Here is a 26,220-nt window from a genome sequence, read left to right as displayed (position 1 = left end):
TGTCAGTCCCTTGCTGCTCTGCGTGAATGATTGTGTGAATATGGAAAGCAGAAAGAGGCGTGCCCGTCACAGGCGCGACTTGCCTGCCGCCAAACCGTCCCGTGTCTCTGTCCTGTACTCCTCCGGCGTAAACCATCAGAATTCAGAATTGGCACAATTATTGCCACGAGATCTCACTGCCAGAGAATTCAGTAGTCATGCAAAAATCCTTTGCAATCATGTGTTCCAGCCTTCCAGGCAAGGCTAACAAGCTGAGGCTCTGTTTGGAACGGAGAAATTGAACTGTTTTCTGTGAAACTATTGCGGCATTCCTGTGTTCTAAACAGTGCAAGAAACTGTTCAGTTCGGCCAATAACGTACAGACTGCAGGTAAAACCAAACTGTGCAGCATACGAGCACGTGACTCACCGGTAAAACGAATAACGTGTCTTTATCAGTCTGCGGTTCGAACCCAAGTTTGCACCGCTATTAAAAAGTTTCCAAAGAAGACTCCAGACAAGGAGATCCGGTGCTAAAATAATATGCAAAAAAATCAGTACTCCGATCTCAATCGGTCCGGGCTAGCGGTCAAGTCGTGCAGAAGTTGCAAGGAATCAATCATAAAGCTTAAGGGTTTGTTTTATTTTAGCTTCAGTTGGGTAATTCAGTTTAATCTGTATGATTCGTGGAATCACTTTATCATCAAATTGTAGATTATAAGATTTCGTAGTATAATATGAATTGTGGATTCTGAGAGTCAGCTTTTAGATTGTGACTGTTTTTTTTGCTTTTGTTTTTAAGACTAAATGTAAAATCAAAATAAAAATCAAACATGGCATTAGGCTCCCGTGGAAATGCGGGGATCGGAGGAGATTGAATCGAAGCAGGAAGCAGCCAGAGATGGCTGGATCGCGGAGGGCGAAGGCGAGCGGGGCACCCACACATCGATCCCTATCAGCACCGCCCGCCGTTGGCTCGTCGTGAGGCAGTGCCCTGGGCGATACGTCGTCGTGAGGCCGGCATGCGTGGAAGGTGGCAGCCCGTGCGGGCGCGGCCACACCCCACCGCCTTTCCCGCGCCATCAATGCGCGGGTCACACATCGCACCGCGCTGGCGCGCCCCTGCCCCTCCGTTCCCTCCGCCGTCGCTCTCGCCACCACCCCTGCTCCCCTCCCGCCAGAGCTCACCTCGCCTCGCCTCTAGCTTGCGTGCGTTGTCGCGGATGTATATATCAGCACGGCCTGTGTAAAGCTACAGTTGCAGTTGTAGCTGTGCGCACGTACACACATCACACATGTACGTGTCCGTGGCGAGCTACGGTTAGTTCATGGAGTCGATAATGGAGCGGTCGGTGACGGACGTCACGAGCGTTGGCGGGGGGATCGGGCGGACCAAGTCGGACCAGCTGGCGCCGTCGCAGTCGCTTAGCCGGACGGCGTCGGCGGAGACGGTGCTGAGCACGGCGGACCTGACGAGCCTGTCGCGCAAGTCCAGCTTCGGGAGGAAGCGCTCGGGGTCGGGCGGCGGTGGGAACAGCCACATCCGTAAGTCGTGGAGCGCGCAGCTGAAGCTGGATATGGAGGACCTCGTTAGCAGCAGCGCCGCGCTCAGCCGCGCCTCTAGCGCCAGCCTTGGCTTCTCCTTCACCTTCACCGGCTTCACCCCGCCGCCGCAGGACATCTCCTCCGTCGAGCCCCCGCCCTTCAGCGACGACGATAGCCGTACGCACGATTTCATATATGGCCATCAATCCGAAGCTAACTCTACCGACAATTGCATGCATATTGCTCTGACAATCTGATCAACATATGCATGCAGCGATGGACATCGAGGCCGGCACAAGGCGCAAGAAGCTGATGACCGAGCCGACCTTGCCGATATACCTCAAGGTGCGTAAAACACAACCACATTAACCCCATGCATGCTGCAGTGAAAAGCTTTGTTGTATTTTGCCTTAGCGGCGTGCACGTATGGCCGCGGTGAGCGTGCATGCAGTTTGCGGAGGTGAAGTACAGGGTGACGGTGAAGGGGTCGCCGAGGGAGATCCTGAGCGGGATATCCGGGTCGGCGTCCCCCGGCGAGGTGCTGGCGCTGATGGGCCCTTCCGGCAGCGGCAAGACGACGCTGCTCAGCATCCTCGGCGGGAGGGCCGGCGGCGCCGGCGCCGTGGAGGGCTGCATCTCCTACAACGACGAGCCGTACAGCAAGTCCCTCAAGCGCAGGTAACCTAGCTAGCTAGCTAGCTGACGTACGTGTCGTGCGGATGCATGCACCGCTGCCTTAATTACACGACCGAGTTGATTAATCGCTTGGGCGTATTAAATGAATTTATTGATTTCTCTGGGGCAGAGATATTCATTAGCTAGAGGCGCTTAATTAATCGTGTGGTCTGTAGCCTTGGATAAGTGTTTGATCGAGAACGAGGATAGAGTAGTGAATAGACGTTTTAATAAAAAAAATGATTTTCTCTTATATTCATCCAATGTACTTTAAAAATAAATTTTAACAACACTCAACAAAGAACCCAACGAAAACTCAATACTGAAAACATTGTCCATTCAAAAGTTACAGATGCAGTTTGAAAGTCCAACTATCTAGAAGCTCCAGATAAACTCTAGCTTGGGGTTCCCTGAACAGGAAGTTCCAATCAGGACAGAACAACGATTCGAAATTTAAAATCTAAACTTAAAAATTCAATCAATGGTGGGTCTTATAATTGCAATCGAATACTAGGTTACATAGCCTATCAATCTATGACTCATCCATACACAAAGTTTGGATCTTGAGAAGAAACAACAAAATATCAAAAAGATGAACATTGGGTGAAGAAGTCTCCAAGTTAATAGATAAGAGGCAAGATAATTCAATATCCAATTATATACGTTTGTACGCGAATTTTATACCTCTAGCAACGAGAAAAACCACTCTAACAATACGAGAAATTTCAGCTTAAGCATGAAAACGAAAATCGCAAACGAAGAACGAAAAACTCGCAAACTTGCAAGGGGACCTATAATGAGGTGAATTCAAGCACAAGAGTAAACATAAATTTCGTTGCTTGCAAGGCTCAACCCTATTTTACATGGATTTAAAAGATATTTTCTTACAAAGCTCTAACCTAATACATAGGCTAAGCACTTATCTTCATCTCCTCTAAAACTCTAGCACAAAACTCTCATATGAATGGCTCAAGAGACTCAAGTGACAAGCTCACCGGCCCACATAGCTGTAACTCTCTATTTATAGGCCATTAGAGCTTACTTAGATGCCAATATTCTTTTGTTCTCAAAATACTCATATCTTATAGTACACTACTACCTATTACCAAAGATATATTGATTTATTTTCTTCTCCATCCATTAGACGATTGTGATGACTTCATAACTTAGCTTCATCTCGATGCAAGCTTCATCTCGATGCCACGTGCACTTCTAGCCTTCCCACAGTTTTACGGCCAAAGCTCAAAACCCCTTGTATGATTCTCAAAGCGTGACTCACTGCCACTTGTTTAACCTCAAGCAAACCTCCCGATGTCGACACGTGTACTCTGTCTTACGATGTTGACCGTCAACATATCTCTCATGCTCCATATCCCTCGGAGCACATTGTCATTTGCACTGGTATCTCTTTCGCTTGACTTTAACAACACATCGTCTCCATTCATCTTCCATGATTTATTTAACCTCTACTTGTATAGCTAGGATCACTCTTGACTCCGTTCGGTCTTCTTGATTGTCCGACACCAAAAACCTCATTTGACCCTGATCATTCTATCATCGGCCGTCAAGTTGCATACATTACCTACACATAATGAGACAAGCAAACATATTTTTTTCAACTTCAACTTCATTTAGTTCAAAATCAAAATTCACAGTTGAAATCACATTCCCAAGAAGAATCGTGAACATGGAATAAACAGACTTTATCTAGGGTACTCGGAAGTTCTGGTCTAAACCTGAAAGTTCCGATACTCGGAAGTTCCGGGTTTAATCCAGACAGGGGTTCTCGGCTTCTGATTTCCCATGAAACCGGAAGTTCTAGGTCCAGGCTGGAAAATTCAAGTTCATGCAACCAAAACTGAACAACGGAAGGTCTGGCGATAAAACTCCGAACGCTGAATAATCACTGAAAGTTCTAGGTTTGGATCGGAAGTTTCGGGTTTACTAGAATCAGCACACTCAAACCTTAAACAAAACCGAAGATCATCAAATCAATACTAATACCAATATTAACTATTCATCATAAATAAATTAAAACACATTTCAACTTGATCTCATAATAAATTAAGTAGCCGATCGGACTCATGATATGTTGCTTATAGGACAGTGCAAGTGTAGTCCATGCACGCATGGGATAGCTGTGCCTGTCTAGCTAATAAAAGAGACCTTACCTATCTGCTTCCGTGACTCACGGGGAAATGCAAGTGCATATAAACATGTGAATATAACTTATCTTAATTATTTATCTATCTTATTTGATATTTATTAGTATGTTAATTTTTTATCTATTTTATAATTTTTTTACCTCTATCTTAATACAAATAAACAATCTTGATCAGCTATATATGCGTAAGGACCGTGAAAAATTTCCTTTATTGGCTTGCGGTTACCCTGCTAATAGGTTAAGTGTTCATGGCTCCTTACCTTTCTCCCTATGTTGCAGCTGCTCATCTTTCGTTGTGCACTAACTGGATTTTTTTTAATTTATTGAAAAAATGCAAAATTATTATTCAAAATGTGAAATTTGCAGAAATAGATTGCAGTCGGCATTTCAATTGATGATTAGCCACCGATCATCAATCGAAGTGCCGACATCTTATTTGTCACAGACGTGGAGGCCTACCGGCACATCAATTGCTAAAAGATTGTGTGTTCCGCATGTGATACTTAAAAAAATCATAACTTTTTCGTATGATCTCAGATAGAGATGATATTTATATAAAAAGCGTATCTATCGATGATATCTATAACTTTGCAGTTGAATACTTTTCTATCTAAATCCGTTAAATGCCAAAAAATGGTTTCCAGATCTAAAATTTACAAACATTTTTTGGCATATAAAAGAATTCAAATGGAAAAGTGTTTAACTAAAAAATTATAGATATTGTCTATAGGTACAATTTTTATATAAAGACCATCTCTATACAAGATTATATAAAAAATTTATAAATTTTTCTTTGAATATCATCTGCGGGACGCATGACTTGTCGGCACTCTGATTGCCAATAGGTGACTAGTCGGCAATTGAAGTGCAGACTAGCACATATTTCTGCAACTTTCTATTTTAAATATTATTTTTGTGATTTTTCAATAAAATAATATTGCTTCAAAAAAACCTACTAACTGCATGTATGATGAATTGAATTGACTGACAGCACCCATGTCACTTTCGGCCTGGACCAACACTGCTTGATGGGCATCTTTGTGTGAAACATTCTGGGCCTTTGGCCCAATAAGGCATGCATGTCACTGGGGCCGTCCCCGCAATCCAGTCGTGTCCCCTCTCGATCTCGAGTCGTTCGTTCGTTCGTCGCGCGCTCTTCTTGCCCGCCGCACCGCGCGACACCAGGGCAACTATGGCGGATGCGGCTCGTCTCCTCAAACGCCGGCGGCTTTGTTGGAATTACCCGGAGCATGGTGCGAGCGTCTGGCACCTTCCCATGTGTCACACCTCTCACGTCCCAGTCGTGCCACGACCCAGTGTCCAGTCCCGTCTTTCGGTGCCACTCGTCACTGGCCAGTCGCCATTGCCACCCTAGGTGGGTCGCCCAACCTATCAGCCCCACCTTTGAGAAGACTACTAGTCTGGTTCGTATTCATGGTTCGAATGTTTGTGTAGGCCTGATGCTTCACTAATCCAATGACTTAGAAGGAATTGCTAATCTTTCATCTTTGGCGGCATGCCTGTCGCCTGTTCGACAAATTTCCTGAGCCAAATGTGGTCACAGTTAACCAAACATGTTTGTCACTGTCACCACTGTAGGCATAGATAATACCTGAGAGGGAGAAGCTGAGACCTTGCCTCGGTTGAACTTGCAAGTGCTCGCGTTCAGTTGATGCTGTTCATGCTTGTCACTGTCACCACTGGCCACGACTGCCGCCTTCTCCTCCTCTGATTCTGCCTAGTCCTTTATGTTATAGCTGTTCATGAGACCTGCTAATGTGATTGATTTGTCTTCAGTTGGGGAAACAGCAAGCAAGAACATTTTTTTTTTGAACTGGAAACAGTAGGGGAGGCTCCTATTGAAATTTTATTAGAAAAGAAACAAAGCACTGTACACAGGGGCAAAAGCACAAAGTTCACTAAAGATCCCAAAGGAGCTAGAAGAGACCAACTAAAAAAGAAGATGATCTAGCCAGAAAAGGAAGACTATTTTAAAGGAATCCTTGAATCTAAAAGATTGTAAATGAACATTGGTCTAGCAGGCCCACTAGTTAGTAGTTATACTCTTGCCCGTCACGCCTCCAATTAGACAAGCTAATAAGTTAAACTCGTCACTTGGTTTGCAATTCAGACATGTCGTATTTGTTAGGTGGGCCTGTATGCGCGAGATGTATTTCGAGTTCAATATCAGTAATTACCAATATCTTACTTTTCGTCAGTATGAACATTCTTTGTTGGATGATAAATCAGACCAAGAAGTTTGAGTGTCTAACAAGTTGTGATGCACTGTGATGTCATTGGAATTTTGACAGTGGATGAGAGGGCTAAAGTGTTAGATTGATCGATGACAAGAAATAATTTTGGGGCTTCCATACAATGTAGAAGTTGAGGGCTTGAGGGAGAAAGTTAATGGATTTGTGAAGCCTAAAGAGTATAGACTATAGAGAAATGAATCTGGTAGTTCTACACTGTACATGGACTTTCTCTTTTCTAGCAATGTTACATCTTTTGGCTTCAAGGTTGTACTGTGCAATGACTTTCGTTACAGTGGTCTTTGCGTGTAATAACTGTCGCTTCATAGATGTCTAAGAATACACATTTTGACATATATTTGGATGCTTGCAGGATAGGATTTGTGACTCAAGATGATGTTCTCTTTACTCATCTTACCGTGAAGGAGACATTGACTTATGCAGCACTACTTCGTCTCCCAAGAACAATGACAAGACAACAAAAGGAAGAACGGGCAATGGATATCATATATGAGCTTGGCCTTGAAAGGTAGACCACGCATTCTTACACTTCTTGCATTGTTGCATGTCAGCTATTCTTACATGGTATCTTAATCGTGTGTGTCGAAGGTGCCAGGACACGATGATTGGAGGATCTTTTGTACGTGGGGTTTCAGGGGGTGAAAGGAAAAGAGTTTGCATTGGAAATGAGATTTTAATAAATCCATCTTTACTGTTTCTTGACGAGCCGACATCTGGGCTGGATTCAACTACAGCTTTAAGAATAGTTCAACTTCTACATGACATAGCTGAGGTGATGTGGAAGTAATTACACATTAGCTGACCATCAGTTCAGTTCCTCTTTAATTTGGTTGATTTCTGCAGGATGGGAAGACTGTAATCACTACAATTCACCAACCATCTAGCAGGCTGTTTCATAAGTTTGACAAGCTTATCCTGCTGGGCAAAGGAAGTTTGCTATACTTTGGGAAGGCATCTGAAGCCATGACCTACTTCCAGACCATTGGATGCACCCCACTTATTGCAATGAACCCAGCAGAGTTTCTACTGGATCTGGCCAACGGCAACACGAATGATGTTTCAGTCCCTTCGGAGTTGGATGACAAGGCGCATATGGAAAATCAGAATCTGGAGAATAATAATACCAAGAATTACTACAGGCCATCAGCACAGGATGTTCATGAGGTGAAGCATGAAAGTATGTGCTGATGTTTGGATTTAAGAAGTGGTTGTGACATGTATTGAATAATTTATATGTGATGTTATGCAGTATTTGGTAGACGCCTATGAGACTCGCGTGGCATATAAGGAAAAGAAGAAGCTTTTAGCACCGCTTCCGATTAGTGATGATATGAAGGCAACTATAACATCATCGAAGCGAGAGTGGGGCACAAGCTGGTGGCAGCAATATTCCATCCTCTTTTGCAGAGGGATCAAGGAAAGACGGCATGATTATCTGAGCTGGATGAGAATCACCCAGGTCATAGCTACATCGATTATCTTAGGTTTACTGTGGTGGCACTCTGATCCCAGCACACTAAAAGGTCTAGAAGATCAGGTACACACACATAACTAGCATTTCGTCCATTTAATTAAACTCAATTGGTTAAGCTCATTCCCATACATCTAATAGATAAGACGTAGCATCATAAGACAATGCCATTTTGTGTTTGCAGGCTGGCTTACTGTTTTTTATTGCCGTGTTTTGGGGTTTCTTTCCTGTATTTACCGCTATTTTCACATTCCCTCAAGAGAGGGCAATGTTGAACAAGGAGCGTGCAGTTGACATGTACAAGCTCAGTGCATACTTCTTGGCCAGGACGACAAGTGATCTACCACTTGACCTTTTTCTCCCTTGCATATTTATGGTGATTGTCTACTTCATGGCAGGCCTGAAAGCAACTACCACACAATTCTTTCTTAGCGTGTTGACTGTCTTTCTCAGCATAATTGCTGCTCAGGTACGAAATTCAGAGCTAGTTTCGTTATGCAGTAGTATGGTCATCTCTTGTTTTACCCTTTCTAAAAGGAGATACCTGGATATGTAACAAGATGCTTGCATCTTTAATTTTCTAAAAGTTCTTTTTATTGCTGGTTAAACTTTCGCTAGCCATACATGCACCAAGGTTAGCTAGTTACTGTGTAACATGTTGAATGAAGAACACATGATGAACCTCAACTTTATGCCAAATAGATAGTCGATAATGTTAGAGCAGGGATTTGATTCCACGTATCAGGTTGTGAAAAATTATAAGATAAATCATTTCGGATCCTTAGTAGAGTTGGAAAGGAGGAGATGAATGAGAGACGGAAATTGAGCGCGAGGAATTTTGGTGCTAGGTCAAGATGATGTTCTCTAGTCACGATAAATAAACCCATATTACTTGTTTGATGATACAACATTCTGCAAAAAAGATATTGACAGTGATTCTTATCTTAACTAGCAGAGTCTAAGAAAAAGGTGATATGCAGGGACTAGGATTGGCAATTGGAGCTACCCTATTGGATATCAAGAAGGCAACAACTCTAGCTTCAGTTACAGTCATGACGTTCATGCTAGCAGGAGGGTTCTTTGTAAAGGTGAGTGCAAGCATTGTGCTCTCGAACGACTCAGTAGCACTACCTGATATGCAACGCTGAAGTATCTACTGCACAAATATACATGGAAATGTAATCTCGTAGGAACATGCATGTGGCTTGGATCACTGACTAACCCTATCTTTTGCGTTGCCCTCATTCCACTCTGATGATCTGCAGAGGGTTCCACCGTTCATATCGTGGCTCCGCTACCTGTCCTTCAACTGCCACACGTACAGGCTCCTGCTGAAGGTGCAATACAATCCTGTGCCGGACATCCTGACCACCGGTACACATCTGGACAATGGCACCACCGAAGTAGCGGCTCTCGTCGCGATGATCATCGGGTACCGGGTGCTGGCGTATCTGTCTCTGAGAAGGGTGAAGGCCTCAAGCAGCTAGCGAGTCGCTATCACTGTGTGCACTGACTGAAGCCTGGACTGGTGGCTGAAAGGGTAGCACTCGCTGTTTGGGTGTAGGAAAGTTTGAATTATATTGCGCCATGAAAAGATGGAATTCTTTTACTTTTCTGTCTTTTTCAACTAAGTTCAGAGCGTCCTATAGGCCAAATATGAACACCGAGCAAGAGTTTGTAGCAAGCTTTAGAAACAAGCTGTGTTATAATTTTTACTTCACGATGATACAGGTTTAAAGTGCTTGGCAAATTGATGAACAGAAGTTTATATTGCTGGGATGGCCTTAGGATAGATACGGTCGTACCTGGAGTTGTCTTGTTGATTCTAAAGACTCCAAGGAATAAATTCAATTCAATTATAGAACTTTTTGTGAAGGCCTGATGTCTGGCAGTTCAGCGTGTGGTTTGATTTGTCTATATCACGTCTGGATGGCCCCAACACAGCAATGCTTATTTCGGATGTTCTGCAGTCTTTTCAACTAAATATCTGGGCTCCACTGACTACTACTGACTACTGGCTTTCCAAATTGCAACTAGAGAGGTTTATGTTACTGTTATTCTGCTTGGGGGGGGGGGGGGGGTAAAGGCAGGGTTAAAAACCGTCGGTTACCGCCCAAAAATCACGGTTACCGACCTTCTCGGTCCGGTCCGGTTTCATAAACCGAACGGTAACCGAAATTTGAATTCAAAAATTTCGAAAAAATAAAAAATCTTAAAAAAAACTAGACACAATTCTAAGACCTTTTGTGAATTTTTTTTAAAAAATAATGTCGTTTGCATCATATTCTATAGGGAGAAAGTTTGAAAAAAATGAAAAAAATTGAAGCGTGCGGCTCAGTTATTAACTCACGTTAAGGAAAAGTGTAACATGCAAACACATATTTTTCTTGTATAAAACGTATTTTAAGAGAATCTTTAAAATTGATTTCACTTTATTTAGAGTTTTATTAAATTCTCTATGATTTTTACAAAGTTCACAAGCATAAAGTGAATATGTTAAGAAAAAGTACTGTAATTAACTTTTTCATGTCTACTATTATTTTTTCTACGTAAATCATAGTATAAATAAGCTAATGAAAGTGGTTTCACTAATTTTTGAGGTGTGATGGGTCAGTTATGAATTAATCTAGTCGCAACACAGTTACACAATCATGCATGTTACAATAACTAATTCATGAGTTCATGTATTTTTAAAAGATATGAGATCATATAAGAAGACTAACAAAATTAGTTTTATGATTTTTGGATTAGCAAAGAGTAAACTATGCATTTAACTTGGTTTAACAAATTAAATTTCTTACAGAAAATTTTGAACTTTTTTATAAGTATAAATACTTTTATCATGTAGATCATGTTACAAAGAAACTAACAAAATTTGTTTCATTTGATTTGAAGCTCAGATGAATTAGTTATTGATTTTACAAGATTGAGTCCTTTTTTAGGTTTTTTTTGTTGAACTGCGCTGAAATTCGATAAAACCACTCGATAAATCGAGAAAACCGGCGGTTACCGACCCAAACCGCTCGGTAACCGACCAAATCAAAAATACGAGAAAATCGCTCGGTAACCGACCCAAACCGCTCGGTAACCGATCAAAACCGAACGGTTACCGAGAGAGCAAAAACACGATTTTTTCAAAAAAATTCAAATTTTGCCGAATAAATTTTCTCCGAATTTTTTTGAATTTTTGACCGGTAACCACGGTTTGTGGTTACCGCGAGATTTCGGTTACCACCGGAGCTCGGTAACCGAGCTCCGGTTGGTAACGTGAACATTGGGTAAAGCCTGAAATTTCCAATCTAAACAAGAACTGACGATGTTAACTGGTGTTTGAGGCTCTCAACAGCCTGTTACTGATATGTTTACAAAGTAGATATTGTGCCCCAACAGATACTATAACCGAACCATGGAAGTACCAACACGAACAATGGACAGTAAGCATAAATACAACAGATAATTATGATGTATCACTACTCTGGCAGTACGAGGTTGCCTATTTTTGTCAATATCTTTACAGAAGTCCAAGTCTCCTCCCGTTGCTGCTCAATGTTCCATATATTGACAGGGCGGTGGGGTTGTCTTCGTCTTCTCGCCTGCAAGAAATGAGGAAACGAGGATACAGAAATCAATATGTCCTGTACGGCTCTACGACTCAATTCTCAGATCATACTATACATGTACTTATGATATCTGTTGAATTAAAAAAACAACCACTACTTATGCTATCAACCAAAGGGTAAAAAACAACATCAACCACTACTTATGCTGTGAGCCTATTACTGAAGTTGAATCCAATGTCGCATAACAACGTTAACCAAGTAGATAATTAAGGTGTGGCTTCAAATTGTATCATTTTAAGACAATTTCTTTCCCATTTCTTTATCAAGGAGGTAACTTGCATTGCTCTGTCCCATGCCTCATTCAGTCCATAGTTAATTAGAGAGCATGCAAGTAGGAAACTAACCATATGCTCCACGAATCTCCACTTCCCGCCATTCTTGAACAAGTGCACAGCAACAGCACAACAAATGTGATAGGAAGTCATCACAGAAACCTCCCTGTCAGAAGCATAAGAGAAAGAGAACTTCAGGTACTACAAGGCCCTCTGCAAGTGCTCTAGAATATAAGAAAGACTATCTCCCAGTTAATACCATACACAATCTTTGATCAAACCCTGCATTAGCAGTGGACAATTCATATGTTGTATAAGCTAATCAGTTGAGTGTGTATAACATGGCCAGTCCCTAAGGTCGTTCAGCTCCCAATTATAGTATATGGATGAAAAATGAGCATTTCTACTTTAGGGAGAAAGACGAAATCAACTGGTAACATACATGAAGGGCCAGGAATATTACCGCAATGTTCAGCTTTTGACGAAGCTTTTTCCGTACACAGCAAGTATAGCAGCAGCAGGACAATATTAGTGAGTATGCCATAATATCATTGCAGGCTTCTGCCGAAGCTGACAGCAACACAGAATTACAGTGTAAAGAAGGCTTTAGCTTATCAGAAGCAATTAATTTCACAAAAAATGAGATAACATTATATTTGAAAATATGTACGATTTGTAAGATCTTTGCTGTAAAGAAAATTTTGGATTGAAGAAGCACAGTGCATCAGAAGGTCAAGCAGATGCTCAAAAGCTAGCTGAGAAAAAGAAAATGCTGCACAATCATGGAATTCGCTAGTCGTGTGCAGATCTGGTAGTGATGTAACAAAACAAGAAGAGACCAGTGATGCATGGTTGATATTAAGGAATTATTAGAGAAGGGAAACGCAGCATGGTCGATATGCGCGCGGAGGACTATTTTCATAGGAATATTCTTACACATTGGTCTGTTCTTGGCAACTGAAGCAATTCTTGAGAATGTTCCACAGGGGAAAAACAAAGTCTTCAGACCTGTGTCATCATAACAAGAAAATACACGGGAAGAAAATCATTTAAGAAAAAAAAATCCATATCAGGATTTACCAAGAATAAACTGAGGAGTTATAGAAAGGATAAGCAGGAATAATACTAGGCTGAACAACTGTGCTAACAATAGCATGTAATATACTACAGTGAAATTATAAAACCAAACAGTGCAAATAAAAGTATAACAAACAAATTTCCCTTGAACAGAGATAAGTAGACATACACAGAGCTGGCTCTGAACAGCAACCAAGTAAATCTGCATGCCATTCATCCCTTTGTGATCCTCTACTTGAGACCAGATCATGGCCATATAAAATTGGTGAAGGACATCTGCATAGGATGTGCACCATCAGAACCACCAAAGGTCTTATAGCATGCACTTCCATTTTGCAGAGCATAACATAATTTTGATTTCAACTCCTAAAACAACATTGTACAGGAGTCCAGTTATCTCTTGGACCACACAATTTATTGTACCAGAATTACATCTCAAAACAAGACAATGGTCAATGGCGTCTACACAATTCTCACAGTACTAGTATCCCAACTAAAAAAATCTTCAGGCCATTGTTCGCCTAAGTGAAAAAATGGTTTGCTATAGCTTCTTCTATGCCAATTACACATCATACAGAAACAATCACCAAAAGAGCTAACTTTACTAACCGTGGTGCACTGCAGGCATCTTTTTGCTTCTTAGGACAGTCGTCGTCGTCATATGACTTTGCACTATCTTGGTTGAATTCTGTGTAACTTGAGTCCTTTTTTTCAGAAATCTTAGCATCTGTACCTTCCTCTGGAATGCTACTTGTCACAGTTTGAGTTACTCTAAGCAGGTGTTGAATAACCTCACATGAGCTAAGATCCATGTTGCTTTGTGATCTTTGAAGCTCCACCTGGAGCTTCTCACTTTCCTTTCGAAGAGCTTCATTGAAAGGCAAGTTTGGATAAGAACATGACAGAGTCTTCTTGAGCACTATCGTAGGATTTGTACAAGGGTCAGGATTTAACAGAGCATCTTGCACCTTCTTGTCTTCGTCGTCAAAAGAATATTCACATTGGTCCCTCTCAATGTACTCAAGTCGATCCTGGAACAGGAAAAAGAAGAATAAATCAAATAGGATATGGAGAGGAACAACAAAAGAAGATATTTGATTAGAGCTAAAACTATTGGCTCTGCTATATAGAATTCAGCTTAACTTCCTACTAGCTATCTATAAGTTCACAAGTGTGTAGAAACAATGAAAACGATGGCGCACTAAAAAGTTGGAACATTACTATCCAAAGAACATTAGAATCCTTGGTCACATCAACTTCCGGGCCAACCAACAGAAAACAAGAAACCAAAATCAGAACATGCAAGAAAACCACCCGCGTCAATGAACAATGATACTTTCGAACCTCAAAAGGAGAGATCCCATGCACCATACTTTAGAAACAAAGAATGATACACATCACCTTTCCTCTAGAGTCTAAACCAGAATATCCCCGCAAGATGGAATGAATAGAACAAATCGACATGACCATATCCACTATCCAGCCTAGGCACCTAACACTCTACTGCAAAATTAAACAAGTCAATATCGAGAGACGTTAATTACAGTATAGCAAGGAGATGATTACGGACCCGAATCCGGGCATTGTCAACGAGCGCGATGAGCGGGACGAGGCGGAGGTAGTTGTCGATCTCGTTCTGCGCCTTGCGGAAATGGTAGACGATGTTCCACCCCATGGCGAGGAGGTAGAGGTAGGAGCGGTCCTGGCACGAGTTGACGAGCAGGTATCCCCGTCGGAGCGCGTCCTCGAGCTGCTCCAGCGGCTCGCGCGTCTCCGGGTACTTCCTGAGCTCCGACACCTGGAGCTGCCCCAGCAGGCCGCCGATGAGCTTGAGGTGCTGCGCGAACCGGCGGCAGTTGCGCTTGTGCATCCGCGCCGTGGACGCCGCCTTCACAATCAGGGAGATGAGCTTCACGGCGTCCAGGCCCGTCAGCTGCGCGATGTTGGAGAGCTCCCCCAGGCTGTCCCATGACGCCATTGAAATCTTTGGTTCTCTCTTCACACAAGATGCTGGGTTTCTTGGCTAATTCGAGCGCAAAAGGAAGATCAAGGAAACCCGGCCAATTCTACTCGCCATGGTGTTTCTTTCCCTCGGCCATGGTTCGAGCCTTTCCAAGAACCTCGACTTCGTCTTTGGAGCGCAGCAGATCTGAAAGATTACAGCAAACTCGTGACCCCCTTATTTTCCCTCTTTGCCGCCCCCTCCTCTTGCCTGCGAGGAAGAAATTAATCAAGATCAGATTTTTGCTTCCGCCAACCAAACTCCGCCGGAAACGGAAAAATGCTGCTAAAAATTATGTCACCTCTCGTGGGCACCTCCTCTGGCTCAGCAACAGGGGCTCGGAGTGGCAGAATTGGAGATGGGATTGGGGGCGAGCGCCTGCGCCTCTCCCTACCTATCCTTCTCTGGAGCCGCGCAGCCGAGAACTGGAGTGGAGCGCAGGCAATGCCTGCAAGTGGAAGGGTGAGGCGTGGTGCGGATGAGGCGGCGAACCTGCTGCGCTGCGCAGTTCAGTCCTCTTGGACTCACCCGTTTCACTCCACTGACCAACTCACCGCTCTCCGTCTGCTCTTCCCCATGTCTCAGAGTCCGTGCTACTCGCGCAGTTCTTGGTCCTCGTGATGTGCGCGGGTGCTTCTCTTCAGCCCTGGGCCGGGCCCATGAGCGAATAGCATGTGTTTGGTTGTCTAAATTATTTAGTATTAGAGCATCTCCAACCAAGCCCTCATATTTGACCCTCTATCCATCTTATTTGGGGGCTCCTCATCCAGATTTCATCCCCTATTTCTCAACGTGTTCCAACCGACCCCTCATATTTGACCCCCTATATTCGAATCATCTCTATTTTATTAATATCCGGTAACTCTCTCTCCTCTCTCTCCCCTCTCTTCCTCTCTCTCTCTCCCCTCTCTCCCAAATGAGGGGTTGGATGAGGAGCCCCTAAATGTAGGGGATGAGGGAGGAGATTTGAGGGGTCCTCAAATAAAGGGGGTCGGATAGGGGGTCGGTTGGAGATCAATTTTCATCGTTTTTTCCTCAAATGTAGGATAGGGGGTGAGAAGAGGGCTTGGTTGGAGATGCTCTTACTTCCTAAATGTGTATAACTTTATAAAAAACGTGTTTTATTGTCTTATGCACTGTTTTTATTTATTTGAGCGGTGTAAATATACAATCTTATTCTGATTGAGCAGATGTAGAACCCTATTATTTCTGCCTGTATAAACAGATGCAAATATACATCCCATTTTGTCTAAAGAGCGAGCCTCGATTCATCGTAATTGAACGGATATGATCCATCTATTAGTATTATAAAATTATTTTTATATAAATAACTAATTATAATTTTAACTGTTACTTTCACTCATACAATTTCAAATTCAATCAATCAAATAAAAAATCAATTCAACATATCTAAACAAATATAATCAATCAAATACTATTCCTTTTAACATATATATAACTTTACTTAAACTATTTATTAGATATAGTCTATAAAATCCTACTCTGACAACCAAACACATTCTAGACTCTCCCTGTGAGCCGGTGGGCCGGAGGAATCTGGAACTGCGAGTACTCTACTCCAGCCTCGTAGTGACAAAAGCTTGCGTAGTTTAGCAGAGGAGTAAATGTTTACTCTGGACTCTCCTTAAAGTGTCACTGACAAATGGGCTATAGCGTTCGGTACTACTCCTACTGCTCGCGAACTGTAGTTGGGTTCAGCGCTGGAATTAAACATGACCCGGTTAAATTAAGGCTGCAAGCGCCCGTGACCTGGTAGTTGGAATAATTGTTCGGTGGTTGCAGGAGGGAAGTACTAGGATCGCTTTATCTTGTTTAGCGTATTTACGAGAAAGCCCCTGCCGCTGCAGTGGCAAGTTTGTCCGGGAACGAGTGCGCCACGGGCACCACCAGGCACCAGCACGAGTGCGCATTTGCACGCGCACCAGAGGTGGTGGACAACTGGACATGCCGTGGCCCACCCTACCACCTTGGGTGTCTCGGGTGGTGGCGTAAGGGCAACTTCAATCATAAGAGATAATTACTACCTCTGTTTTTTTATTTGTCATCTATTTTTTACTTTGACCTTAAGTTTTTTACGAAAAATTTATAAATATTTAAAATTATCAAATACTAATAAAGTATATTTCACAATGAATGTAATGATACGAAAGTTTTAGTTATTTATAATTTTTTTAAAAAACGTAAGATCAAAATTGGTACAGTAAAAACTTAGTGACAAGTGAAAAACGGAGGTAGTAATAATTAGTTTTTATTATTATGATAAGAGATAAAAGAGAAATAGTGGAGATGAAAATAAAGTCGATAGGAAGAAAAAAGTTATTCATGCGACGAGAAATTTTAAAGAGCTAACTTTTAAAAGAAAGAAAAATTAAAAATAACTTTAAATATTGTGATGTATAAAAAATTAAGAACGAAATCTAGAAATAAAAGATAGTACTGAAGATATCCTAACATGGCTGCAGAAGTGCCTCGGTCACTTCAAATGGGCGGATCCAAATTTTCGTTTTTAGATACAATTACATGTAGCAGTTTTATGTGCATCCATCTTAACAAATGAAACACTTAAACCTTTATACTAACAAATGAGTCATTCAATTATTTTTGTTTGGACTCCGCTCGATGCGTGATGAGTCGATGCTGCCTCGTACGGAATGCTATTTCAGTACGCGCACCACTATGCAAGCATTATGGCTACAAATGGACATACACCGCCACTGATACATGCATGGTCAGTGGCCAACCACGGCTATTCGCGCGGCCAAACGGCCAACAGAGGCCGACACCAATATCGCTCGGCAGCGAGGCCAACTGCGTCGGCGGAACGGCCAGCCGTCGCCTTCCAGAGTCCCAACAGCACCCATAAGGAAAAAACCTCTTGAATTATTGCTGGTGTCCAAATTTCCTCCCGAAACTGTAAAACCAGACATCCAACGTCCTCAATTCTCGAAACCGTTCACTTTATCCCTTGCTCCAGTTGAAGACGGTGTTAGTTGATGTAACAGTTGTTTTGATGACTTGGCATTTACGTGGCATCTATGTCACCAAATTTTGCCACCTCATCGGTCGTACCCCTCCCGCAGGCCCACATGACAGACACTAAACAAAATAACAGTTTCAGTGGGTCCCACATGTCTGCTTCCGCCACTTCTTTCTTCCATATGTACAGAGTAATCATAAATTAACCACTGGCTAAATTCGTGTGGGTCCCACCACCTCGTCTTCTCTTCCAACCTAGCAACGGCAGAGAGCAGAGCAAGAGGTGGCCAGCGCGCATGGCACTACAAGCAGCAGGAGATGGCCGCCATGGCTTCCTTTTTGTTGATTTTTTGCTCTCTCGTATTCATCCCTCCTCTCTCCTGTATGGCTGAAGCCATGAAAGGTTGGAATCTAACCCTTTGGATCCAAATCGCTGCTGCCTCAAAACTTCAAAGCTGGGGCTAATTTGGTGGAAGATGGCAGTGCCGGCAACCCTTTCTGCCACGCTGCTCCAATCCCATATCCGTGAGGAGGAGGCAGAGTTCCTCACCGGAGTCGGGGAAGCAGGTTTCGGGACAGCGCTCAGGACGGCGACGCCATATTCTCCAACTCCTGCCGTGGCTCCCCATTTCTCAGATCCTCTTTTCCAGTGAGTTTCGGAGGAATCGGTCGCGCTCATAGCACCTTAGGCACGTTGCTAACTCTACGTGCTTCTCAATTTCTGTCTCCATTGCTCGAGAGAGCCCCGCAACTGAGCTCCTCCTTCACCGCCATCGTTCATGTGGCGCCGCCACTTGGGTGTTCTTCTGCCACATTTAGTTGCTTTAGGTGACGAGGAGGCGGGGCGAAGGCCAAAGGGCGCTCCGGATGGCCCGGAACCCCTGGACTGCAGCGGTCGTGCAGGAGGGCAACGACGCTCGGTGGGCTGACGCCTGACGGCACAAGAGCAGAGGAGATGGGTGAGAAAAGGAAAAAGAAAGGAAATCAGAGGATGACATGTGGGTTCCATATGTTTTTTGTATTTTTGAGTTCGGGGAGGAAAAGTCGAGTGGGTTCAAACAAACCTTTTCCCACCGGCTGCCGCGGCCCGCGGCGCACAGAGATCTGGCGATCTCTCGGTTGCCGTGTCCAGGCACGAGAAAACGGCACAACTGTCACGCCGAAAAGCCCGCGCCCGCCTCTTCTCGGCCTGGTGGATCGAATTCCCCACGAAACTCGCGGCTCTGGTAAGTAGGCCGTCCCACCCAGCCCACTCCTACACTTCCGTCCCATGCTTCGTATTTCCGCGGCGCAGGCCGACGGGCCAACTCTCCCTCGGGCGCTACAACTGACACGCATCACCCGCTTAGGGAAAGAAACCATCGTGCGATTCGGCAAACGCAGCGGCCGCAGCCCGTGCGTGGAGAACTGGATACTCTGCAGTAAAGGAGTTATTGCAGAAGATCTATACTAATTTATAGTATTATTAGTAGTGGTAAATTTTGATCTTCAATTGACATATAGTAAAATGTCAAAATACAAAATCCTCTGTACAGTTCATCGAAACACTATAACAACAGTAATTGATAATTAATTAATATAGTTTAATGTAGCACCAAACTTGTTTTACTGTACAAATAGTGATCCCCTGCATTGATCCATTTTTAATGCAGATGATCTCAGTCCGTAAATAGGATATTGGCTCAAGCCGGTTTGCTTACCTCTTGCATAGTGCAATGCCCACTTGGCCTGGGGAGGTGGATCCGGTTGTCGCTGTTGGTGTTGGCGTGGGTTGAAGATAGCCACCATAGTTTGAAACTATGTCTATGTTTTTTTACTACTATGATTTTGCACAAATATATTTGTTATCCGCTTAACTAAGAATCTACCTTGCATATGACTTGGTATTAGGTCAAACTTTTTGATCAATCAAGAAGGTTGCATGTCATGTCAATTTTATAAGGACTAGTTAAATATCAATGATTTGCTAGGTAAATAAGTTTATAGTATTCTTTTGTGGTTATTAGACCCCAGTTTATGTAACTAACTTGGCTTCAATGTTCTACCTAACTGAGCTCCGCTATTATCAAGCACCATACATGTATAATTATGCTCACACTAAATAGCAAGTATAACTCTACTGTCAACCTAACCAAGCTCTGTACTCGAGTGTGGCAGGGACAAAATCTATTATAGTCAACTAAATTTTTAAATAGTCACAGATAATTCAATCTAGCACACTATTTTAGTTGCAATTTCACACATACCCTCGTTGATTTTTTCTAATTTTACATTAATTTAGTTGTTTACACGTAGGGAAGAAGGAAAGACACTATGTGTGTCCAAGAAAAAGAATAAGAATTCATAGAATTTTTTTAACATAAACACCGAACTGACACCTCCATCGGGGTATGCCAATCGGAGCCGGCTAAACAACACGGAAAAATCAATGTGCCAACTTTTATGACTTTACACTTCCTTGTAATTTACTAATATCGAAACCGCTCCAATAGGATTCCCGTGGACCGAGTCATTAACATCCACGGTAGTACACCAGTACACCACGACTAATAGCAGCAACGTGCGCGCTGCACCGCCACCACCTTCCTCCCTCTGACCTGACCCCTCTCGAGTCAGCCCCAACCACCGCACTCAAAGCGCAGCAGCCGCCGCGCCGCGCCGTGCTGTGCATGTGCTGCGTGAAGCCATCATCCGTTCAGCCAACCAACCCCTTCTCCCGAGCTCCGGAGCCGACATCCTCCCTCCCCGGCTCCCCCCTCATCCTCGCCGAGTCCAAAACAAGTTGTTGCAATCCCGGACTCTTCTAGTCTTCTCCCATGGAGCGGCTCATCTCCACGCCCGCCTCCTCCCCCTCCCCTCCCCAGACCCGGATCCGCCTGCCCGGCGGATCTCTCTTCCTCCCTTCCCGGCGCCTCCCCGCTGCGGGTGGCGGCGTAGCGCCATGGGCCCGGCTGCACTGGCAGCCTCCGCGCCCCGGCGCGATCGCGCTGGCGTCGCCGCTGCGCCATGAGGGCCTTTCGGCCGCGCCGGAGGATGCAAGGAAGGAGGTGGCGGCGGCACCGGCGACGGTTGGGCACCCGTGGAAACTGCTTGGGAGCCTACTCCCCAAGGTGACGACTTTTCTCCCTTTTGTTTTCCCATGTAAGATTGCAATGTTTGGTTCGAAAAATGTAAAATTGCTAAGATATGCTCGTGCTGACGATTGGCTTAATCTTGCGTGCCGTGTAAGTAATTCTGTTTCGCAAGCTCCTTTTTTTAAAGATCAGATAGCATGTCGCGCCACGCATATCCTGGTTTCAGCATAACCATTTTCTTTCTGCATAGGAAAATGAAACATGAAAGATAACATAGGACGAAGATTTAAAGTAGTGTGCTTGGTTACAAAATGAGTTTTGCCATTCGGCCGCTGTAATTGCTAATGTACGGAAATAACTTAATTTTAGTATATACTGAGAGGCAGTGGCACTCAAGACCTGTTCTTCATTCACACGCCTTGTGCTCTGTGATGTTTAAGGCACACAATAGAAAGAAAAGAAAGAATAATTGAAGTGGCCTTTCTGAAACATGCGCCAGGGGAAATTTTGTTCTAGAAATACATCTGAAGTGTAATATTTCAATGGATTGGACACCGAATTGGTTTATAGCTATAATTTTGGATAGTATTATCTTACTTCGAATCAATCCTAGTTTTGCTAAGACCAAGCTTTAATTCAACACCTCGCCTATTTATGACTAGGTCTACTGAACTTTATGAAACTCAAAGAACATAAAATAGAATTATGGAAGCGTATGGAATTGTTTCAAAGTTTGTGTAGTGCAGAGAACTCATATATTACCATTTTATTTGGAAATTAAGAGACTGTATGGTAACTGGCAGCTCTGAGTTAGCTTTGAGAAGTTTTGTACCAAGTTTCTTTTGTGGTCTTCCCCAACAAATGAAGCCCAGATTAGTTGATTACGTTGCAAGGGCCACCAAGTGTTTGTGATCGCAGGGAGGGTCTTGGCTATTTGCCATGTAATCCGCTGAGCTCAAAAATCTATGTAAATCATTGCAGCTTTTAGTTGAACGGTAAATCTTGGTGTGGAATATTGATGTCAATGCATCTCATTAGCTACTGACCTTGCTTTCTATCATCTGTTTGTTGAATAACCTTTTGTTTATAATACCTTATTGAGGTTTCCTCAGTTGTGGACCTGAATCTTTCTCGTAAACATGTACTTACTGTAGTGGTCGCAACAAGCTCCATAGCCACTTTTTTTCTTCTAAATAAAGTGATATTAGCTTTGTTTATTCACATGTAGTATTTCCTATCCTGATATTCTCTTGGTGATTTATTGGCACAGTACAACAACCATTTGGACATGTTGGTTTGTACTTATGACCTCTTGCTAGGAGCATTAGAAAAATTCAGTGCCCTAAAAGCTTAATCTACCGAAACTCATATGCTCTCAGTCATTTAGTTCCAAAATTGGTGAGTAATTTGAGAATGGAAGTATAACACATGCATTTTTCAATAGGAACAGGGCTAGTAACTGTTCTGAACTCTGATGCTATATGGGATTACATTTACAGGTTCAAATTTTGAGATTTTACAGCTGTTATGGTATAGTGTTATCAAGCTATATGTTTTGAATTTAAATCTATTTTAAATGATTTTCCATACGAGTCTGTATCTTTTGCTTGATCTGTGGTTTACTCTGTTGTGCTTGTGCACAAGGAGCTTAGCATTTACCAGCTTATGCCATTGTTCATTTTTTTTTTCAAAGGGGAGGCCCACACCCCCCAGCCATTGTTCATAAATTTGAAATTTCTTGCTGACCTTTCTTCCTGTCCTGTTCTGATGTGATAAATATTCTCTGTATCACAGGCTTCCACTGCTGCCCTTTTCCTATTGATGACACTTATTACTAGCAGCCTACACTCTAGCATCCCTCATCCTGCCTATGCATCGGTGCAACCAGTAGCGAAAACGGGTGGAAGACTGCTCACGACTGAGTTACTAAGCAGTGGTTGGGCTGGTTTCTTTGCTGGGTGCTTGCATACCTTGTCTGGGCCAGATCATCTAGTCGCCTTGGCACCGCTGTCGATTGGTAGATCAAGACTTGAAAGTGGACTGGTCGGTGCCCTTTGGGGCTGTGGTCATGATGCAGGACAAGTTATTTTTGGCCTGCTCTTCTTGTTACTCAAGGATCGGTTGCACATCGAGGTTTTCCGTGCATGGGGAACAAGAGTTGTAGGCCTCACGCTCCTTATCATAGGAGGCATGGGCATCCGAGAAGCTTCAGAGGTTCAAGAGTCCTCCCTAGTTTTGGAGGGCGTCGACGGCAGTATTACCGGCGGTGGTGAGCCTTCGCAGGCCCCTTCAGCTCCCAGAAAGAAGAAAGTTGGTTTGGCAACATTTGCCACCGGAATCGTCCATGGTCTCCAACCAGACGCACTGCTGATGGTCTTGCCCGCGTTGGCTCTTCCGTCGCGCTTGGCCGGCGCGGCATTTCTTGGCATGTTTTTGGTCGGCACTGTATTTTCGATGGGGAGTTACACTGCTTTTGTAGGTTCTTGTAGCGAGGCTCTAAAAGAGAAGGTTCCTAGGATAACGGAGAAACTGACCTGGGCTGCTTCACTTGTAGCTGTAGGCATGGGACTAGCTCTTCTGGTTGGGCAGTTCTTTGGGTTCAGCCTGTACTGATTGTATTAATTCCACGAGGTAACTCGGCAACATTGTTTTCGATGAGAGTATTGTTGGCAGTTAGATGGGTATAGATGCTATTATTGTTTGTGAGACCACAAAATGTATACCGCTGCAACTCGACCTGCCACATACGTGATTTACACAGTTTTTTTGGCTCTGTATCTGTTGCTGATTGTATCTGATAATGACAGTAAGATAGCTTGGCCTTTGATATAAGATGGCATTTGCGTTCATGCAAATATGGAGATATCAGGTTCACACGATATGCATATGCAGCGGCTACTGGTAGAGTGTCCACGTAGATAAACAGAGAGGGTTGGCGCTAATCCCGACGTGTAGGTGGTTGTGTTACTGACCTTCCGACCGAGCTAAGTGGAATAGATATCCTAGCAAAAGCATGGCTGACAGGGAACATGGCAAACATGTGTGGAAGGATCGCGAAAGAGTGTGTGGATTCTGTGCGATAAGATGGCATGCGCGTTCATGCCAATATGACGATCGACGTCCCACAACCTGAATCCGCAACTATGACTGCTAGCACAGCCTACAGGCAGGGTGGACCAATCAGAAATCGAGCGAAGCCTGCTAGCTGCAGTAACGTTAGAGCTACATTAAGAAATATCTACAGTCCACTAAATAAAAAAAATGAGTGGGGCCCGTGCCCCCACTCCTATAATGCTAAGTCCACCTCTGCCTGCAGATAATGACATAAACAGAGTGGATTGTCGCAGTCCATGACGTTTAGCTTGGTTTGACGACAGAGCTCAGAGGAACAAAAATCTGTACAAAAGAAGGGCCGATCGAAATAGAGAACAGAAGAGTAGAAGGATCACGAGATGCGGATTCACGTGTGAACAGGCTCGTAGCCTAGTGGCAAAGTCACAGAAAGGGATCGAGCCGATTAGGAATTCGAACCTTAGCCCCGTATTACCCTACCTCAAATGAAGACCATGTAAATAAGGTCAAAAAAAAAAACGGATTCACGCAGTCTAAGGAAAAGCAACCGGACAGAGTCCCTTTTTTTGGAAGAGTTTGGAACAATCCAGATCTGCAGGAGCAAAAAAAAAAAAAAAAAAAAAAAAGTGGTCCGTCGGCCTGCAGCCAATTCTGGCGAGGGTGCCGCATGATTTCCCTTGCAGGGACGGGAAAAGAGGGTTCAGGCTTCCTGCCAAGTACTCCATCCTTGAGTGCACTCGAACAATTTCAAGCTGACAGGACCAAAGCCGTTGGACGGAAGCATAGGATCATACTGGAGTAAAATCACACTGAAATTGCTTTAGGATCTTCACTAGGAAAGGTTGTCCCAAAGCTTTTTTGACCTTGAATCAGGCCCGGAATGATTCGACATGGAATATAGTACAGAGGTCAAGATGTCCACGGCCTCGTGCACTAGAAACATCCTCCCTTCCGGAGCCGGAACACGGGAAGCATCTCAAGTCATCCAGCTCCATCGGTATAAGTACTGGCTGGGGGAAAGGCACAACGGCCGCATCAGACATCAGAAAACGCAGACACCTCGTCTCGGAAAGGCAAAAATAGAGCGAAAGCCTCTTCTCGACCGATATACAGCTCGTTGGCCTGGATGATTGGCGTGGACCTCATCGCCGAGCTCTGCACAATGCCGGCCAAGATCATCGGCAAGAAGAAGCGCAAGCAGTTCCAGGTACGTACCGCCGGCTGGCCTCTCTGCGCCAATCAACGTCCCATGCTATACTCACATGGAGGATCCAGCATCTGTCATTTCTTGGCACAAGTCAGGATTCTTCACTCGATGTCACTGCATGTGTGGCTCAAGATATGAAAAGGAATGCAGTGACAAGTGCTGACACAGATCTTAGATCAACGGGAGCTTTTTTCGTTCCGGCCACAGATTGGTGACTGATGAACTATTTCTGTTTGACGTTGGTCGATTCAGAAGGTGGAACTGAAGGTCCGGATGGACTGCGAAGGGTGCGAGCGCAAGGTCAGGAAGGCACTGGAAGACATGAAGGGCGTGAGCAGCGTGGAGGTGGACCCGAAGCAGAACAAGGTGACGGTGTCGGGGTACGTGGAGCAGGCGGAGGTGGTGGCGCGGCTGCACCGTCGCGCGGGGAAGAAGGCGGAGCCGTGGCCCTACGTGCCGTACGACGTGGTGCCGCACCCCTACGCGCCGGGGGCCTACGACAAGAAGGCGCCGCCCGGGTACGTGCGCAACGTGCTCGACGACCCCGACGCCGCGCCGCTCGTGCGGGCAAGCTCCACGGAGGAGAAGTACACCACCGCGTTCAGCGACGACAACCCAAACTCCTGCGCCATCATGTGATCCACCGCTCTGTGCTTGTGCAGTTGTGGTCTTGTGGAGTGTTTGGTTGCTTGCATTACGACTGTATAATTTCGTACGTCTTTAATCTCGAGATGGTAGCTATATATATATGGCGCAAATGACTTATTCGGGGTTTGTTAGCTGAGACTAGAGT

General features: G+C 44.1%; 4 protein-coding genes across 6 annotated transcripts; 3 read left to right on the top strand and 1 right to left on the bottom strand.

Moving 5' to 3' along the window:
* Positions 1-1,234: 1,234 nt before the first annotated feature.
* LOC133911625 (ABC transporter G family member 22-like) lies at positions 1,235-9,981 on the top strand. 3 transcript variants are annotated; one of them, XR_009908676.1, is made up of 10 exons: positions 1,235-1,700; positions 1,798-1,868; positions 1,975-2,201; positions 6,988-7,143; positions 7,224-7,407; positions 7,479-7,799; positions 7,885-8,172; positions 8,291-8,575; positions 9,062-9,194; positions 9,372-9,417. XR_009908676.1 is itself a non-coding variant. In XM_062353953.1 (10 exons), the coding sequence occupies exons 1-10, from the start codon at positions 1,307-1,309 to the stop codon at positions 9,591-9,593; spliced, it is 2,178 nt and encodes a 725-aa protein (XP_062209937.1). In that variant the 5' UTR covers positions 1,235-1,306; the 3' UTR covers positions 9,594-9,981. The 3 variants fall into 3 exon arrangements, 2 of the variants coding, with proteins under 2 accessions (XP_062209937.1, XP_062209936.1); XM_062353953.1 differs by having other exon boundaries at positions 7,479-7,721; positions 9,087-9,194; positions 9,372-9,981; XM_062353952.1 differs by having other exon boundaries at positions 9,087-9,194; positions 9,372-9,981.
* A 1,416-nt stretch (positions 9,982-11,397) lies between these two features.
* LOC133911624 (cell number regulator 13) lies at positions 11,398-15,726 on the bottom strand. Its single transcript, XM_062353951.1, has 8 exons — positions 15,379-15,726; positions 14,646-15,287; positions 13,685-14,106; positions 13,245-13,351; positions 12,935-13,006; positions 12,462-12,568; positions 12,071-12,164; positions 11,398-11,699 (listed from the first exon to the last, which is right to left on the bottom strand). Exons 2-8 carry the CDS (start codon positions 15,051-15,053, stop codon positions 11,650-11,652), a joined length of 1,260 nt encoding a protein of 419 aa, XP_062209935.1. The 5' UTR covers positions 15,054-15,287; positions 15,379-15,726; the 3' UTR covers positions 11,398-11,649.
* A 4,915-nt stretch (positions 15,727-20,641) lies between these two features.
* On the top strand, positions 20,642-23,927 carry LOC133911623 (chloroplast protein FOR GROWTH AND FERTILITY 2-like). Its single transcript, XM_062353950.1, has 2 exons — positions 20,642-21,184; positions 22,943-23,927. Exons 1-2 carry the CDS (start codon positions 20,891-20,893, stop codon positions 23,759-23,761), a joined length of 1,113 nt encoding a protein of 370 aa, XP_062209934.1. The 5' UTR covers positions 20,642-20,890; the 3' UTR covers positions 23,762-23,927.
* Positions 23,928-25,262: 1,335 nt separating this feature from the next.
* On the top strand, positions 25,263-26,159 carry LOC133911622 (heavy metal-associated isoprenylated plant protein 27-like). Its single transcript, XM_062353949.1, has 2 exons — positions 25,263-25,427; positions 25,680-26,159. Exons 1-2 carry the CDS (start codon positions 25,347-25,349, stop codon positions 26,064-26,066), a joined length of 468 nt encoding a protein of 155 aa, XP_062209933.1. The 5' UTR covers positions 25,263-25,346; the 3' UTR covers positions 26,067-26,159.
* Positions 26,160-26,220: the final 61 nt, after the last annotated feature.

The sequence above is a fragment of the Phragmites australis genome, chromosome 3 (genome assembly GCF_958298935.1).
Source record: "Phragmites australis chromosome 3, lpPhrAust1.1, whole genome shotgun sequence".
Lineage (NCBI taxonomy): Eukaryota > Viridiplantae > Streptophyta > Magnoliopsida > Poales > Poaceae > Phragmites > Phragmites australis.
This window is presented reverse-complemented; position numbering and strand designations above follow the sequence as displayed.